This window comes from Pteropus vampyrus, unplaced genomic scaffold (assembly GCF_000151845.1).
Source record: "Pteropus vampyrus isolate Shadow unplaced genomic scaffold, Pvam_2.0 Scaffold223, whole genome shotgun sequence".
Lineage (NCBI taxonomy): Eukaryota > Metazoa > Chordata > Mammalia > Chiroptera > Pteropodidae > Pteropus > Pteropus vampyrus.
In genome coordinates this window covers 2,604,013-2,622,329 of record NW_011889004.1, presented here as the reverse complement: position 1 = coordinate 2,622,329, position 18,317 = coordinate 2,604,013, and the positions used below count along the sequence as shown (strand labels likewise).

Genomic DNA, 18,317 nt, shown 5'->3' with positions numbered 1-18,317 from the left:
TCACCTGCGAGCAGCAAGAGTGGCCCTGCCAAGCTTCTTCCCTGAGAGCTACACTCAGGTTCTCAGCATCAAGCTGCCAGAGCTTTTAAACTGTGGGCATCTCTGCTTTATCTCGATTTATTCTGTGCATCTGTTAGCAAGATGTGTCTTAAGATATCAGAAAAACTTAAGAGAGCTCACAAAGGCATTAGTGTAAAACTGGACACAAGCATATTTGGTATGATTTTGTAGGTCATTTTTTTGGGTCTGGGAATTCTCAAAACTTTTTTCATATAGAGCTGACCCTTGAACAATATGGCTTGAACACGGCTTTGAACGGTGCAGGTTCTCTTATACACAGATTTTTTTTCCATTAAATGTCTGTGCTATTTTCAGTCTGCTGTTGGGAGTCTGAAGATGCAGGTCAACCATATGCATTGATCTACACGATTATTTATAGAGGACATGAGCATCCACAGGTTTCGGTATCCGTTGGGGTCCTGGAGCCAATTCTCTCCCTGTGGGTACCAAGGAATAACTAAGTTTTGGGGAATCAAAAGATACTCAGATTTTTGACTGTGGAGGTGGGGTTGGTGCCCCTAACTACCTCCCACTGCGTTGTTCCAACGGTCAGCTGTAAATTAATGTTAACAGCTTCTGCTTTACGCCATTTCAGCTAATGAAAGGTTTCATGGAACTCTACTTTTGGATAGTGGGAGAAACCTGAACAGGCATACCTTGTTTCACTACAATTCACGGATATTGTGTTTTCTTCCTTTTTTTCTTATTTTATTTTATTTTATTTTTTATAAAATGAAGGTTTTTGGCAGCCCTGTGTTCAAGAAATCTATTGATGTCATTTTTCCAATCTGCTGAGATGATAGTTAGCATTTTTTAGCATTATTTTTTAACTAAGGTATGTACATTTTTAAAGACCTAATGCTATTGCACACTTAATAGACTACAGTGCAGTGTAAACAAATCTTTTATACGCACTGGGAAACAAAAAAAAAATCTGTGTGACTTGCTTTACTGCGACATTCACTTTATTGCGTTGGTGTGGAACCAAATCTACAAGATCTCTGAGGTATGCCTGTATTTGAAAACTTTCAAACTTCTCTAAAAATCCTCATGAAAATAATTTTCCAAATGGAACTAGCAACTAGTTTTTTAAAACCAAGACTTTATGCTAATGGCAACTTCATCTACTGCTTAAGTAACAACTTGAAAGGAAACCCCACCCTGAAAAATCATTTCTAACCTTTTAATTCACTTCAAAAATAGATGGTATTTTTAAAGAACAAATATTAGCCAAAGTATTTTACAGTATACCAACATCTTCACATAGGAATGATCTATTCATTGCTCTTGACCAAAAACAATTTTAGAAAGCTGACTTGTGAGTAGGAAGGATCATTTTTTTCATTCAAAAACACTGAGTACTTACAATGTTAGACTAGAAGCTGGGCTGGATATTGGAAATACTCAAACAGAAAATAAAAAGTCTCTACTTTCGAAAAGCCTAGGAGTAAGAAAAATTCTAGGGGAGACATACTTAAGGAGTGAACATCAAGAAATGTAATTTGTAACTCTTTAGGAGAAAATATTATACTTTGGATACATTTTGACATTTGTGAACTCAGTGCACTCAAATTTTTGTAATAAAAATGGTTCCAAAAAAGCACAGTGTGCAAATTCCCAATGAAAATTGCTTTCCATGAGTTACACATAACTGCCAACAGACTCTACTAAACAATTCACATTTTAGGAGGGAAGAATGAATGAAAAATGACGATCTGTGATCTAAAATCAGTTCTGTAACTCAGGTCCTATGGGACCTGCACCAAGTCAATTTCCTTCTGTCTTATATCCTCCATTTGTCTTAATATCTGCCGCCTACCTACTTTATACAAAGAGTAACAAATGAGATAACTCATAAGATACATTGTAAAAACTGGAAAAAAGTTTTACATAAATCCAAAGTTCAATACTATAAATCAGATTTTACTGAAAATGTGTCTTTTCTCAGGATCCCTGTCACTGATTAAAGTTATCATTTTTCATTAATTTACTTACTGAACGCTTATTATGTGCCAGGGACTATTCTAAGAGCTGAAGATATGGAAGTGAGTAAAGTAGACAACTTCACAGAGTTTACATGTAGTAGAATACATGCAGTAAAATACAAAAAATAATAATTATACTGCGTGGTAGATGGTGATAATTGCTATGGAGAACAATAAAGCAGGGAAGGAGATACCAAAAGGTGGGGGTTGCAATGAAGTCTTCAGATAAGGACTACCTAAGAAGGTGATGATATTTAAGACCTGAAAGAAGGGCGTTAATGAGATGAGGGAAAAGCATTTAGACAAAAGGAACAGCAAGCATAAAGGCACTGAACTGAGTTTTTCCTGGAGTAGGGGAAGAACAGTGAGGAAGTGTGTGAGTTTGGAATAGGCAGGGAAGGGTAGTGAGAACAGAGCCGAAAAGAAAATAGTGCAAGACCTCTCAGGCTCTTGTAAAGGCTTTGGCTTTTATTCTCAGCGAGACAGGGAATCTTTCGAGGATTGTAAGCTGACTCCTGTCGCTTCTTTTTTAAAAGAAGTTTGAGAACTAACACTAAAATAAGGTGTCCGTAAATGGCTAAATTAAGCCAAAATTTTTATTTAAGAATTTAAAATGAAAACAGCATTTGAAAAACGAAAGAACGGGCCATACTCGAAATCTCTAGTTGCCCAAGGGATGATGACGAAATTGAACCAGCTGTGACAGCTGAACAATCACTGCCAACCAGATTTCCTGTGATAGTCAGTTTTCGGGGTGGAAAACACCGTAACTTTTCAACAAAATCACTTCGCCGGTCTAATGCACCTGGAAACCTTTCTATTTGACAGACCACGTGTAAACACATCATCTCAACTCCGTAAGAGGTGGAGCCCAGACTGTCACCCCACCTTAAAGATGTGGAAACTAAGGCTCAGAGCAGAGAGATGGGTTCTGCGGTCAAGTCAACTGAGCTGCACAGTGAAGGGCAGCTTTTCCAGACTCCCGGGGCTCTTGCATGAACTTCAGGGCGCCTACGTCCCACCTCGAGTTCAGACACCGGGGCTGCCTTCACCCAACGAGCCCATCTCCCGCGGGTTACAGGCAGGCTCCACTCCAGACGACAAATCACAAACACAGTAAGATCCACCACGTCCCTCACCCTTGGTCTCACCCGCGGGACTGGGGGTGGGGGGTTGGGGAGAAGGCGGGACTCAGCGGAAACTCTCGGCCGCGCCTTCCCGAGCCACGCGCTCCTGCCGGGACACAGCCACCTCTGCCTCGGGGGAGAGGGCAGCAGTGTTACTGCAACGACCATGGTGGGGGGAGTGTCTGGGGACGCGCGGGGGGAGGGGACCTCGACTGGGCTGGGGGCGCGGGCCGGGGGGAGGGGGCGCGCGCAGGGAGCGGCCGGCCCGAGGCTCACTCTTCAGGAATATGCTACCGTTTCTCAATCAATGAACTTCCCAGCCCCGCCGTCCTGGGGGCGCGTTCGCGCCCACGGATCCACTCACAATTCCTTGATCAACACCATCTTCCCGGAACACCTTCACAGCTGCCGCCGTTGCCACCGCCGCCGCTGCCACCGCCGCCGCCGCCGCCGCTACCGCCACTTACTGCGCCTGCGTGGCCCCGCCTCTCTGACCACCGAGCCTCCGCAGCGCCTGCGCGTCCACACCCTTCCGCCGAGACGCGTCGCGTCAGCGCGCGCGAGGGGCTAGCTCCGCCCCAGTTCCGCGCCCTACCCTGGGCGTACGAGGCCTCCACTGCGGCTGCGCAGCCGGCCGTGGGGCGTGCGGCCTCTACTGCGGCTGCGCAAACTTAGCGAGCGGTTGCTGGTCTCCTCCCAAAGGCTCCTCCCTACAGTCAAGTTCCCTCGGGGCACAAGTGCAGCCTACGCTTTCTGGTGAGTGTTAGAGTCGGTTCCTTGGAAGCCGTTTTCTGTGACCAGTACTACACTCTCACTGCATTTGAGAGGAGGCCCGCGTTCTTGACGGACACCTCACTTTCAGAGCCCACATTAAGGACTTCTCCCGGGTTCTCGGGGCCGAGGCCGCGGTTCTGTTTCCCTCAGTGGGCCCATCAGATTCCGCGGTAAGAGATTCACCTGGCTCGGGGCTGACGTGCATATTCCAGAAGCTTCGTGAGTGCAGCCGTCTGACCATTACTCACCTTGCTAGGGCCACACGCGTTCTCCCAACGCCCAAACTCACCCCTGCCCGAGAACCCAGAATCCCACACTTGCTGTGATCAGACAGGAGGTGCGTCCGGCACTCCCGACCCAGTTTCCCATAAGTAAGACTCAGGAAACAGACCTGTTCTGGGAAGTGCAGTCACAGTGTGGGCCCCACACTGCACTCCTACCCATACCCTGGGTCAAGCCTGAAAGCCAAAAGGTGAACCTTAAGATTTGTAGCCCAGGGTTCACTTGCTTACACTGTGCCAGGCACAGTTCTAGGCACTGAGGAAACATCTGGAAACACTTGACACGGTCCCAGTCTTCGCTTGGAAACTAGAGAATTTGGCATAGTGCTAAGTGCTATGAATAAGATAGAGTAATGGGGGAAACAGAGTAATAAAGAGAAGGACTTACAGGAGGCCAGTTTTGAGTCTAATGTTATAAATAGCACAGCCAATGAAGATAGGGAGAGGCATTCCCTAGAGGAAAACAGACCCTGAGGGTATTTGAGGAGCACTTAAAGGGCAGGTGTGGCTAGAACATCTTAAGTGGGGGCAGGGAGGGCAATAAACTGGGATTAAACAACACTAGACCATAGTAAAGAATTTGAATTGTATTTTAAGAACCATGGGAAGCTGTTGAAAGGTTATTGATAGAATTAAAATGTCATTAAAACACATGTAAGTTTATATGATATATTTGATACTGGAATACACCTTATGGAATTAGGGCTGCCTCAAAAGTAATAGTAAAATATTTACCAAAAAGCTAGAAACTTCCTCCTAAAGTAGTACCTGGGATTCGTTCAGTTTCTGTGGTGTGTGAAGAAGCACTATGCTCTTACTTTAAGGGAGCTTAGAAACTGGGAATAACTTCTATTGATTTGGGCACCTGTTATATGCCAAATACTGTACTAGGTAATAAAGATTCTTTATCTCATTTCTCCCTTAGAACATAAGTATGAGGTAGGTATTTTAGCATGCTTTAGAAAGGGGTGTGGGGTGGCAGTTCAAAAAGCCAAGTTAAGTGACTTGTGCAAAAATCATTCAGCTAGTTTTTTAACAGAATCAGTTTTCAAATCCAGGTTTTTAAAACTTCAAAGTCTCATCTTTACACTGACTTCTTCTGCATAAAAATAAAAAGTCGAGGCATACAGACAACCTATGACATAATTGTTCTCAGTTATGGAAAGGACATTATGGTCAAAATCCAGAAGATACTTAGACGTAAGAATAGAGAAACTACATATTTGAATATTATACCCCTGTATCTTAGAGTTCGGAAATGTTATTTAAGATCCAAGAAGGTAATATTAATTGCCAAACTTATAAGTAGTCATTTTACATCACAGTTCTCTGCAAATGTTATGCAAGCTAAAAATATAAATAGCTTTAAAAACAGGGATAAATTTATGGTTGGCATGCTTTATCAAATATTGAGAAAAATAAGGGTGTTGTAGAGCATATCTGTAACTTTGTCTTTCCACAAATGTTCACTAATTCCATTGCCTGCATAGCACAGTTACTGCTCTTAGTATTAAAATGTTTATAAAATGAAGAGATAGTGTGCTGGATGGAGCACAACTCTGAACTAGTGTGCAGTATGGTCATTGTCTCCCTTTCTCATCTAAAGATTCTTACTAAAACATTCAATTGAAAACCACAAGGATAGATTAAGAAAGTAACCAGTTTAGATGTATTTATTGAGGGGAAAAAAAACATACTAATTCAAAATTGTCTAGGTTGGTAGAAAACATGATATCTCTAACTGAATTGTACATTACAACTGCTTGAGAGAAAAATGGCAGAATGTGGGAATATTGAAGAGGACTAGAGAGTAGGAAAGACATGAACCATCACTCCAAAATAAGAGGGACATGTAAAGAAAAAGACAATTACACTTGAAAAAAATTACAGAGTTCGATTGTGTGGTATCTTCTTGCTTTAAAAGATGTTGAATCTTGTGCATTTTTACCAATATGGACATAAGATGGGCTATAACTTATTAGTACTTTGTCTCTGAATGTTGAAAAGATCCAACCTCTTTAAGTCTCTTGTTCCCTGTTCTAACTTTTAACCCTCGACACAGGTTACCTTTGCACACAACATGTCCAATTGAGTTTAATTCTACAAGCTTCTTATAACTAACTACCGTCTCATTTCTTCCCTTGTATACAGTTCTAGAGCAAAGAGCTCATTAAAGTAAATATTGGTAGATTTCACTGAGGCCTACCAAAAAGATTTCTGAACACGAGCAATGTTTGAAACACTTATTTTATGTACTAGTCAATAAAGGACAACTCTTTGAAGAAATTTGAACAATCCTTTAAATATTGTAATTGAATCTCTCCCTTTTTTCCTAAAGAGACATTCTTAACATGAAATCCAAAGGCCTTTTGGTTGGTTGGTCCACACAGGGAGTTTGTGAACCACTGAAATTACATATATAATTTCATGTGTGTGTACATTTTTCTCAGGAGAGAGGTCTGTAGCTTTCATTTGCCTTGCTTACTCTGCATTTGCCATCTTATTTATCTTCTCTCTATCAGAAAATTATGTTGAATGAAACTATTTCTATGAAAACTAGAAATATTCCCAGGAATGCTTTAATTCTGTCAAACATTAGTGCATTTTATAATATAGTACAACTGGGAGAAACAAGATTGGGATTTGCAGTAGAAAGCCCTTGGCCTGAATCCTGGCTCTGCCACTTGTTGGTTATGCGCCTTGAGTAAGTTAATCTCTCAGACACAATTTACTCTTCTATAAAGGAACTACTAATATCTACAACATATATTTGTTGTGAGGAATATAACATATGAATATATATAAAGCACCTATCTTGCATGTTACCTGATATGTAATAGGTGTTTAGTGAATGGCAATCATTTAAAAGCTTACAGCTTTCAGAGAGCAGAACAGTTATGTAAATTAAGATATAATGAAGTTTCTCCCCATCCTACTCCCTTTATCCCTGGAGGTAAATAGTATCATTAATCACTATTCATCCTAATGCGTGAATATATGTATACATACATTTATGTATGTATTTGTATATGGCTATAATGATTTACCCTTTCACTTTCAGATTCTGTTTTTCTGTATTGTCATCAACATTTTGGTATTGTCAGAATCTTTCATTTTTTGCCACTATATTGGTTTTAAAATGCTATTGCACATACTCACTTTGCATTTCTCTGTACGGCGAGGATCTTTTCATATTTGCTGGCCTTGTTCTTTGCTCATTTTCCTATTTTTTTTTTCTTTCTTTGTAGATGGTATAGCCTTTTTTGATTAGAGTTTTATGTTGATTATGTGCGCTATATCTTTCCCTCTATGGATTGTTGTGTCACTTTGTTTACACCAGGGTTTCTCGGTCTCTGCAGTACTGTCATTTTGGGTCAGATAATTCTTTGTTTAGGAGACTGTTCTGTGCATTGTAGGATGTTTAGCAGCATCCCTGGCCTCTATCCACTAGATGCCAGTAGCACTCCTCTAGTCATGACAATCAAAAATGTCTCCAGACATTGCCCAGTGTCCCCTGGGGGGTAAAGTTCCGCCCCCGCCCCCCCCCACACACTTAAGAATGATAGTTTATAGTGACTCTGTAATGCAGTTATTTATCTTTAAGAAAATTTTATCTCATTAACAGTTTTTGAGTTTTTGTTATATGGTAGGTCCTAAATGTTTCACATGACCTAATTAATGCTAACCCTAACCCATTTACTCACCACAGCACATATAAAGTAGGTACTATTATTATCCCTATTTTATAAAGGAGAAATGTTGTTTATGTCTTCTAATGTCCAGAAAATGTTAATCAACATTACCGAGCTATAATTTACATACAATTCAGTGCACCCATTATATTTGACCATTTTGTCAAATATATACTTTTGGTAATCCTTACCACAGTCAAGATATGTGACAGTTTCATCACTTAAAGAGGTTTCTTTGTGAGCTTTCCCTCTTTGTCTCATCACACTCTCAGCCCCAGGCATGCAGGGAACTGTTTTCCGTAACTGTAAGTTAGGCATGCTTATTCTCTCTAGATTCATATCATTGAATCATATAGTATGTATTTATTGTATCAGGCTTCTTTCATTAAGCATAATGCTTTTGAAATTCATCAGTTTTGTTGTGTATAGTTCAGTCTTTCATTGCTGAGTGATGTTCCTTTATTGTGGCTATATCAGATTTTGTTTATTCATTTACTTGTTAGTGGATTTTTGAGTTCTTCCCAGTGTTTGGCCATTATAAATGAAAGGTTTTCATTTCTCTTGGGAAAATTTCTCTTGGATTATAAAGAAGGTACATGCTTAACTCTAGGAGAAACTGCCAAATAGATCTGTAAAGTGGTTGTATGGTTTTACGTTCCCACCAACAATGTGTAGATGGGAGTTCAGTTACTCCACATCCCCATCAACACGTTCTAGTGGATATGCTGTGATATCTCACTGTAATTTAATTTTTCATTCTTCTGAACACTAATAATGTGAGCACTTTTTTATGTGTTTATGGGCCATTTGTACATCTTTTGTGAAGAGTCCAGATGTTTTGCCCATTTTTAAATTGGTTCTTTTATTATTGTCACAACAGTTCTTTATATATTCTAGGTATGTTCTTTCTCAGAAGTCTGTCGCAGATATTTTCTCCCAGTCATCGAGCACCTTGCCTTTTCATTTTCTTGATGGTGTATTTCACATAGCAGACATTTTAAATTCTGAGGTAATCTGTTGCCAATTTTGTTTTTTATGATTCTTGCTTTTTGTGTCCTAAGGAATCTTTGCCTGCTCCAAAGTCACAGAGATTTTATTTTATTGTGTTTTCTTCTAGAAGTTTTAAAGTTTTACCTTTACATTTAGATCCGTGATTCATTTCAAATATTTTTCTTTCCTCATTTTTTTAAATGAGATAAAATACACATGAAATTTACCATGTTAACCATTTTTAAGTATACAGTTTAGTAATATTGAATACATTCACAATGTTGTGCATCCATTTCCATAGCTCTTTTTATCTCGTAAAACTGAAACTCTACACCCATTAAGCAGTAACTCTCTATTCCTGCCTCTTCTCAGTCCTGGCAATCACCATTCTACATGCAAAAAAAAGTCTCTATGATTTTGACTACTAAGTATTATATAAGTAGAATCACTCAATATTTGTCTTTTTGTACCCAGCTTATTTTACTTAGCGTAATATACTCAAGGTTGATATTGTAGTATGTGTTAGAATTTCCTTCCCTTTTAAGGCTGAATAATATTACGTTGTATGTATATACCACATTTTGCTTATTTATTCATCCGTCGATGGACACTTGGGTTGCTTTTACTTTTTGACTATTGTAAATAATACTGCTGTGAACATGAGTGTACAAATATCTGTTCAAGTCCCTGTTTTCAGTTCTTTTGGATATAAACCCAGAAATAGAATTGCTGTTACATATCTTGATTGTAATTGCTGAATCACATAGCTGTTGTAGCATTTTATATTCCCACCAATAGGACACAAGGTTTCCAGTTTCTCCACATCCTCATCAGCACTTGTTATGTTCTGGTGTTTTGATAGTAGCCATCCTAATGGCTGTGAGATACTATCTCATTGTAATTTCGATGTTGAGCATCTTTACTTGTGCTTACTGGCCATTTATGTATCTTCTTTGGAGAAATGTATATTCAAGTCCTTTGCCCATTTTCAAATTGTTTTGTTGTTGAGTTTTAGAAGCTTTATATATTCTGGATGTAAATCCTTTATCAGATATATGATTTGCAAATACTTTCTCCCATTCTATGGGGTTGAATTTTTACTCTGTTGATAATGTCTTTTGATGCTCAAAATTTTTTAATTTTCATGAAGTCTAGTTTATTTATTTTTTATTTCCTATGCCTTTGGTGTCATATCTAAGATAGCATTGCTGAATCCAAGGTCATGAAGATTTTGCCCTATGTTTTGTTTTCTTCTTTAAAAGTTTTATCTCGCATTTAAGCCTTTGATCCATTTTGAGTTAATTGTTGTATATGGTGTTAGGTAGGGTCCAACTTCATTCTTCTGCATGTGGATATCCAGTTGTCACAGCACCATTTGTTGAAAAGACTCGTTTTTCTGTTGAATGGTCTTGGCACCCTTGTCAAAAATCATTTGACCATATGTGCAGGGGATTATTTCTGGGCTCTTTATTCTATTTCATTGACCTATATGTCTGTCTGTATGTCGGTACCACACTGTTTTGTTTACTGTAACTTTGTAGTAAGTTTTGAAATTAAGAAGTATGAGTCCTCCAGCTTTGTTCTTTTTCAAGATAGTTTTGGCTATTCCAGATTCTTTGAGATTCCATGTGAATTTTAGAATAGGTTTTCTATTTATGCAAAAAAAAGTCATTGAGATTTTGATAAGGATTGTTTTGAATCTGTGGATCACTTTGAGCTGCTTCATTTTTTTTGTAGGTGCATGATAATTCCATTATATAGTGCATTATAATTGATTATCTCCTGTTGGTAGCCAGTTAGGTTGTATCCAGTAGTTTGCTATTAAAGGTGTCCTGCAATAAATAACCTTTTACATCTCACATATGCATAAGTGTAGCTGTAAGATAAATTTCTGAAAATGGAAGCAAGTCATTAAAAGGGTATGTACATTTGTAATTTTTACAGATTTTGGCCATTTGTTTTCCACAAAGATTGTATAAGAGTATGCTCCCACCAAGCTATGTATGAGACTACCCATTTCCCCAAACTATTCTGGCATGTTTTCAAACTTTTTTTTTTTAAACTTTTTTATTGTAAAATGTAGTACAGATGCAAAGAAAATTACATAAAACAAATTAATATTATAAGGATAATGACACTTGTTATCAAGAAATAGAACTTTGCCAGTCTCCTCATAAGTTCTCCATGTACCCTATTCCAGTCCCAATTCCCTCTTCCCTAAAAGTAATCACCTCCATGACTTTTATAGAAATCACTTCCTTCCCTTTCTTTATAGTTTTGATCACCCTATTATGCATCCCCCAAACTCTATAGTTTAATATTTGCTTCTTTTAATTTACATGTAATCCTCTCTCTTTTTCCCATGCAGTTTATTGAGGAAATTGGGTTGTCTCATCTGTAGAATTTCCACACTCTGAATTTTGCTCCTCTTAAGATCTACAGACTTGCCCAGGTTCAGTTGCAATATTTTTGGCAAACTACTTCATAGTGGTAGTGTGTTCTTCCATCAGGAGACACACATTGTCTTTTTAAAGTGATATCAGCCATTACTGCTAAATGCTTAAATCCATTAATTTTAGGGAGATTGCAAAATAGTGATATTCTTAGTCAATAATTTCTTGATTTATTGCCTAGAATACTTCAATATGTCTAGTGGTACAATTTATATTGGAAAGGCAGAATAAACCCTTGATTTTTGTCCTTTTTTTTTTAAACCAGTTTTCAAAATGAGAATTGGTTTTCTATCAACCTCTAATGGTGGTCAATTACTATTTTTTAGTGTAGTTTTAAACACATTTGCGGTACTGATTTATATATTACTTACTATTCTTATTGTTGTTGCTCAAAGTGTTCTACCTTTGACCAGTCAAGCCTCTTCAAGTTGCATCTTGAGTCTTTTTGATGTGTTCCTAGTAATCTTTGATAATTTCCTTGGTAAATAATATGACATGATCGAACATGAAAATACTGGTCTTGTGCATCGTGTGCTGCCTCAGACTGGAATCTTTTATTTTGCCAAGAAACCTTGGTTTCTTTTAGCAGCAAATGGTATTGAGAACATAATCTTGTGCTAGGTATGACATGGCTAATAGGTTGGTTGGTTATTGTTCTAAGTCCTTTTTAGAAGCTACAGCTAAAAAATATTTTGTATATTTAAATAGTGCATAAATATATAAATCATATAAATATGGCACAAACACTTATAAAACTATGTGAGTAAAGTTTACTTATCATCTAAATATAAAATTTAACATTTTGTTATAAATATTATGCACCAATATTAGAATTTCCAAGCATACAAATTATAAATTATATAAATACAAAAATAGCTTTGTTAAAGGTACAGTACTCATGAATTTTTACTAATTTTTACTACTTCAAGTCCAGGACTAACCTCTTTTACTTAACCTCTTTTGTTTTTTTATCTCCTTTCCTCAACACTGAAATCCTGGTTTACACTGAAGAAATTACTATCTTATATTTCTCCATCCCCATCCTGCTTACAGTTCTTTTTCACCAAATTCTATAAATTTTCAATTTCATTATTTTTGTGATTTGAGGAAATCAGATTTTTGTTGATAAATTTTACTTAAGTGTATGTTTTAAGATATGCTGACTTAAAAATCATAGAATTTAAAGCTTCAAAGGGCTTTAGAGAGACCTGCTTCAGGTTTTCCCAACTTAGAAGTGCCACTTAGAATCACCTGGGGAATCTTAGCAAGCTAGAGTGAAAGCAAGACCAGTTATAATGTTTCGCATACATGCATTCATTTGCTTTTTAATTCTTCTCAGAAAAAACATTTATGAGGCCCTCATCTGTAGTACTAGATGCTGATGATACTTAATGAAATAGGCAGACATCCATGGAAAAGGATTTAGATCGCTCAATATTTTATGGAAGGAAATGTTTGTTATTGTCAAAATGGATGTTGAATTTTCCCCATTTCATACTTTATAGCAGAAAGTGGCTTCAGAAGACATGAGATTCAGATAGTACTTTACAAAAAGGGGCAAATGATACTTAAAATAGTAGCTTGTGTTGTTTTAATTTTTTTCTGCAGAACTATGCTGTGTTCAATAACCTTCATAATCTTATGAATAGTTGGTTGAGACTGGTTCTGTAACTAGATCTGAGTGAGACAATTACTACTACTGTACTCAAAGACGATGTAATTTTTGTTGTGGGCAAATATCTTTTAGGGAATATTTGATGATCATCTATACGTATGCATGTGTGCTAGCTTCCCATCTGGCTGTTAACGCCAGCATGTTATAATGGAAAGAATATTGGCTTTGGAGCCAGGAAAACGCTGACTGGATTGTTTATAGTATCTGACTCCTATCTGTGGTATAGTAATATATAATTTAAAGAGTTTCCTAAGATTAAGAGGAAGATTTATTTACAGCATACAACATATAGTGGGCACTATACAAAAACTAGCTTTCTACACATTCTCTTAGGCTCCATATCTAAAGACGTGTTCTTAATTACTCCTATTCCTCTGCCTTCTAACTAGGAATTTCTTTGTTAATTTTTGCACATCTTTCTTTTTTCACATCTACTGTCTTATCCATTTTATCCTAATGCTTAATTTTATGGTTGAACTATTGTCATAGTATTAAAGTCCTATTTTTTTAAATCTGTTTTCTTCAATTTTTGGACTGTTAGACCAAGTTTATTGTGTTGTTCAAATTTCTTAACTCCATAGTGATTGTGTGTGTGTATTCCAACAATTACTGAAAGAGCTGTGTTAGAATTTCCCAATATAGTGATTGATGTATTTTTTTTCCTCCTTGTAGTTCTTTCAATTATTATTATTATTTTGCCATATACTTTCGAGGCTACACTATTTGGTTCATAAAATGATGTAAAAACTTTTACATCTTTCAGGCGAATTGATACTCTTATGATATGTGATGCTGCTCTAGCAATTGTTTCACCTTTCATCTATATTTATATAGGTATATCAAGTTACTTTGGGTTAGTATTCCCCTGAGATATGTCTTTTTAAACTCGTTTATTATTTCAAAAGCTATTTTATCATATGCAAATTGAAGAGTCTAGTGAATTCTCATGTGTCTATCAAATACCTTCAACAATGAACAATTTGTCATTTTTGTTTCATCTACTCTCCCTCCACAATTTATTTGGGGGGATATTTTAAAGCAAATGCAAGGCATTGTGTAATTTCTCCTATAAGTGTTATTGTTTTTTACCACCTGACTTGCAGCCTTATTTAATGTTTTACGTGTGGCTCTTGTTGACAGATTATAGCCAGATTGTTTTAACATTCATTTTCTATTTTTAAGTACATTATGATACTTTTTTCCAGTTTTATTGAGATGTAATTGATATACATCATTATATGGGTTTCAAGTGTACAGCATAAAGGTTCGACTTACATATATTGTGAAATGATTACCACAGTAACTTTAACATCTGTTTGTCATCTTATATAGATATAATAAAAAGAAATAGAGAAGAGAAAATAATTTTTTTCCTTGTAATGAGAACTGTTAGGATTTACTCCCTTAACTTTCCTATACATTATACAGCAGTGGTAATTAGAGTCATTGTATTGTGCATTGCATCCCTAGTACTTATTTATCTTATAACTGGAAATGTGTACCTTTGACCACCTTCTTCCAATCCCCTTTCCCCCCACACCCCACCTCTGGTACCCGCAAATCAAATCTTTTTTTATGAGTTTTTCTTTTTAAGATTCCACATATAAGTGACAACATACACTGTTTGTCTTTCTCTAATTTCACTTGGCGTAATGCCTTTGAGATACATTCATGTTGTCACACATGGCCTGATTTCCTCGCTTTTGATGGCTCAGTAATATTCCATTGTATATATACCACATGGCGTTCATTCATCTGTTGATGGACACTTAGATTGTTTCTATGTCTTAGCTGCTGTAAATAATGCTACTGTGAACACGAGGGTGCAGATAGCTTTCTGAGTTAATGTTTTTGTTTCCTTCAGATATATTCCCAGAAGTGGAATTGCTGAATTGTATGGTAGTTCTATTTTTAATTTTTTGGAGAACTGCCATGCCGTTTTCCATAGTGGCTGTACCAATTTACAATCTCACCAGCACCTCACAAGGGTTCCTTTTCTGTGCATCCTTGCCAACATTTGTTATCTCTTGTCTTTTTGATAATGGCCATATAAGGTATGAGATGATACAGTTTCCCTAATGACTAGTGATATTGAGCATCTTTTCATGCATCTGTTGGCCGTTTGTATGTCTTTGGAAAAAAGTCTTTTGCCCATTTTTTAATTGGATTATTTGTTGTTTTTTTTTTGGTTTTCTGGTTTTTGGTATTTTTTTTTAACTTTTGAGTTGTATGAGTTCTTTATATATTTTGAATATTAACCCATTATCAGATACAAAGTTTGCAAATATTTTTTCCTATTCTATAGGTTGTCTTTTTACTTCGTTGATTGTTTCTTTTGTTCTGTAGAAGATTTTTAGTTTGATTTAATCCCATTTATTTTTGGCTTTGTTACTTATGCTTTAGGTGTGATTTCCAAAAATTCATTGCCAAGACCCATGTCAAGGAGCTTTTCCCATATATTTTCTTCTCCGAGTTTCATGATTTCAAGTCTTACATTTAGGTCTTCAATCCATTTGAGTTAATTTTTGTGAGCGGTGGAAGATAGGTGTCAAGTTTCACTCTTTTTCATGTGAATATACAATTTTTCCACCACAGTTGATTGAAGAGACTGTCTTTTCTCCATTGAATATTCTTGGCTCCCTTGTCAAATATTAGTTGACTGCATACTTGGTTATTTCAGGGTCTTGGATTCTATTCAGTATGTTTGTCTGTTTTGTTTTGCCAGTACCATACTGTTTTGATTACTATAGCTTTATAGTTTAGCTCGAAATCGGGAAGTATGATGCTTCCTGCTTTGCTCTTCTTTCTTAAGATTGCCTTGGCTATTGAGAGTCTTTTAAGGGTGGTTCTTTTCTACTTCTTTAAAAAGTGCCATTGGAATTAAGATAGGGATTACATTGAATCTATAGATGGCTTTTTTAGTATTGACATTTGAAAAATATTCTTCCAATCAGTGGACACAAGGTATCTTTCTATTTTTTATGTGTCTTTGATTTCTTCCATCAGTGCCTTGTAGTTTTCGGAATAGAGATATTTCACCTGCTTGATTGAATTTCTTCCCAAGTATTTTGTTGTTTTTGATGCTGTTGTAAATGGGATTTTTAAAAAATTTCTCAGATAATTCATTATTAGTATATGGAAAAGCTACCAATTTTTATGTGTTAATTTTGTATTCTGCAACTTTGCTGAGTTTGTTGATTAGATCTATCTGTTTTTTGGGCAAGTTTTTAGTATTTTCTATATAGAAAATCATGTCATCTGCAAATAGAGACAATTTCTTTCCAATTCTGGTGCTTTCTCTTTCTTTTGTTCTTTTATTTATTTATTTATTATTTTGCCTGATTGCTCTGTTTACAGGACTTCCAATACCATGTCGAACAGGAATGGTTAAAGTAGGCACCCTTGTCTTGTTCCTGATCTTAGAGGAAACACTTTTAGCCTTTGTCCATTGAGTATGATATTAACTGTGGTGGTCTCTATTATATGCAGATAAGTTCTTTTTATATCTAATTTGTGAAGTGATTTTTTATTATGAATGGATGTTGAATTTTGTCAAATGCTTTTTCTGCAACTATTAAGATTGTATGATTTTTCTCATTTTATTAATGTGATGTATCATATTGATTGATTTGTGAATGTCAAACCATCCTTGCATCCTGTGGATAAATCCCACTTGATCATCATAAATGATCATTTTAATGTGCTCCTTAAATTAGTTTGCTAGTATTTTGTTGAGAATTTTTACATCTATATTTATCAAGGTTATTGGCCTATAGTTCTTTTTTTCCTAGTAGTGTCCTCTTTTGGATTTTGTATCAAGGTAATGCTAGTTTTGTAAAATGAGTTTTAGAACATTCTCTCCTCTTTGATATTTTTGGAAGAATTTCAGGAGTATGTTGTTAATTCTTTTTTAAATGTTTGGAAAATTCACCAGTGAAGCCATCTGGTGGGCTTTTCTTCACTAGGAGATTAGATTTTTTTTTATTACTGACTCAATCTCCTAATTAGTAGTAATGATCAGATTTTCTGTTTCTCCCTGATTTAGTCATGGTAGGTTGTATGTTTATAAGACTTTCTGAATTGTTTGGTTGTCCAGTTTATTGGCATGTAATTGTTCAATAGTAGCCTCTCATTATCTTTTGTATTTCTGTAGTAGCTGTTGTCTACTTTTTCATTTATTCTTTTGTTGATTTGGGTTTTCTCTTTTTTTTTCCCTTGGCTAATCTAGCAAAAGATTTGTCAATTTTATCTTTTGCAAGAACCAACTCTTAGTTTTGTTAACCTTTTCTATTTTTTTCCTGTTCTCTGTTCTGTTTATTTCTGCTCTAATCTTTATTAATTTCTTTCCTTCTGCTAACTTTGGTCTCAGTTTGTTGTTCTTTATCTAGTTCCTAGAGACATAGAGTTAGGTCATTTATTTGGGATCTTTCTTAATTGTCATATCGCTGTGAACTTCCTTCTTAGAACTGCTTTTGCTGCATCTCATAAGTTTTAGTATATTGTGTTTCCATTTTTGTTTGTCTGAAGATACTTTTTAACTTCTCTTTTAATTTCTTCTTTGATCCTTTGTTCAGGAGAGTATTGTTTAATTTGCATGTATTCCAGAATTTTCTAGTTTTCCTTTTGTTGATTGCTAGTTTCATAATATTGTGGTCAGAGAAGATGCTTGGTGTTATTTCATTCTTCTCGAATTTGCTAATACTTGTTTTATGGACTAACCATATCATCTATCCTAGAAAATGTTCCATGTATGCTTGAGAAGAATTGTATTCTGCAGTTGTCAGATAGAATGTTCTGTATATATTTGTTAGGTCTTAGGTCTATAGCAGGGGTCCCCAACCTCTGGGCCATGGTACTATGTTAGGAACCGGGCCGCATAGCAGGAAGTGAACGGTGGGAGAGTGAATGAAACTTCATCTATATTTGCAGCTGCTCCCCAGCGTTAGCATCACCACCTCAGCTCCACCTCAGATCATCAGGCATTAAGATTCTCTTAGGAGCACCAACCAGTCCCTGGTGCCAAAAAGGCTGGGAATCAGTGGTCTATAGTGTTCAAATCCACTGTTTTCTTACTGATTCTCTGGATGATCTATCCATTGTTGAGAGTGCAAATTTAAGTCTCTAACTATTATCGTTCTGCTGTCTATTTCTCCTGTTAGCTGTTTTTGCTTTATTTATGTGCTTTGATATTTGGTGAATAAATATTTACAATTGTTATATCTCGATGGCTTGACTCCTTTATCATTATATTGTGACCTCTTTTATCTATTTTTAACATTT

At 36.4% G+C, this 18,317-nt stretch overlaps 2 protein-coding genes across 3 annotated transcripts in view; one reads left to right on the top strand and one right to left on the bottom strand.

Moving 5' to 3' along the window:
• PITPNB (phosphatidylinositol transfer protein beta) overlaps nt 1-3,683 on the bottom strand; it is a 62,998-nt gene extending 59,315 nt beyond the window's left edge. For both annotated transcript variants that reach the window (XM_011373387.2, XM_023538417.1), the window contains exon 1: nt 3,537-3,683. In XM_011373387.2, the coding sequence (XP_011371689.1) occupies nt 3,537-3,556 (20 nt within the window). In that variant the 5' untranslated portion in view covers nt 3,557-3,683. The remainder of the gene's footprint in view (nt 1-3,536) is intronic.
• Nucleotides 3,684-3,814: 131 nt separating this feature from the next.
• LOC111747447 overlaps nt 3,815-18,317 on the top strand; it is a 62,134-nt gene continuing 47,631 nt past the window's right edge. Inside the window, exon 1 of the mRNA XM_023538425.1 lies at nt 3,815-3,928. The gene's annotated coding sequence lies outside the window, so the exon portion shown is untranslated. The remainder of the gene's footprint in view (nt 3,929-18,317) is intronic.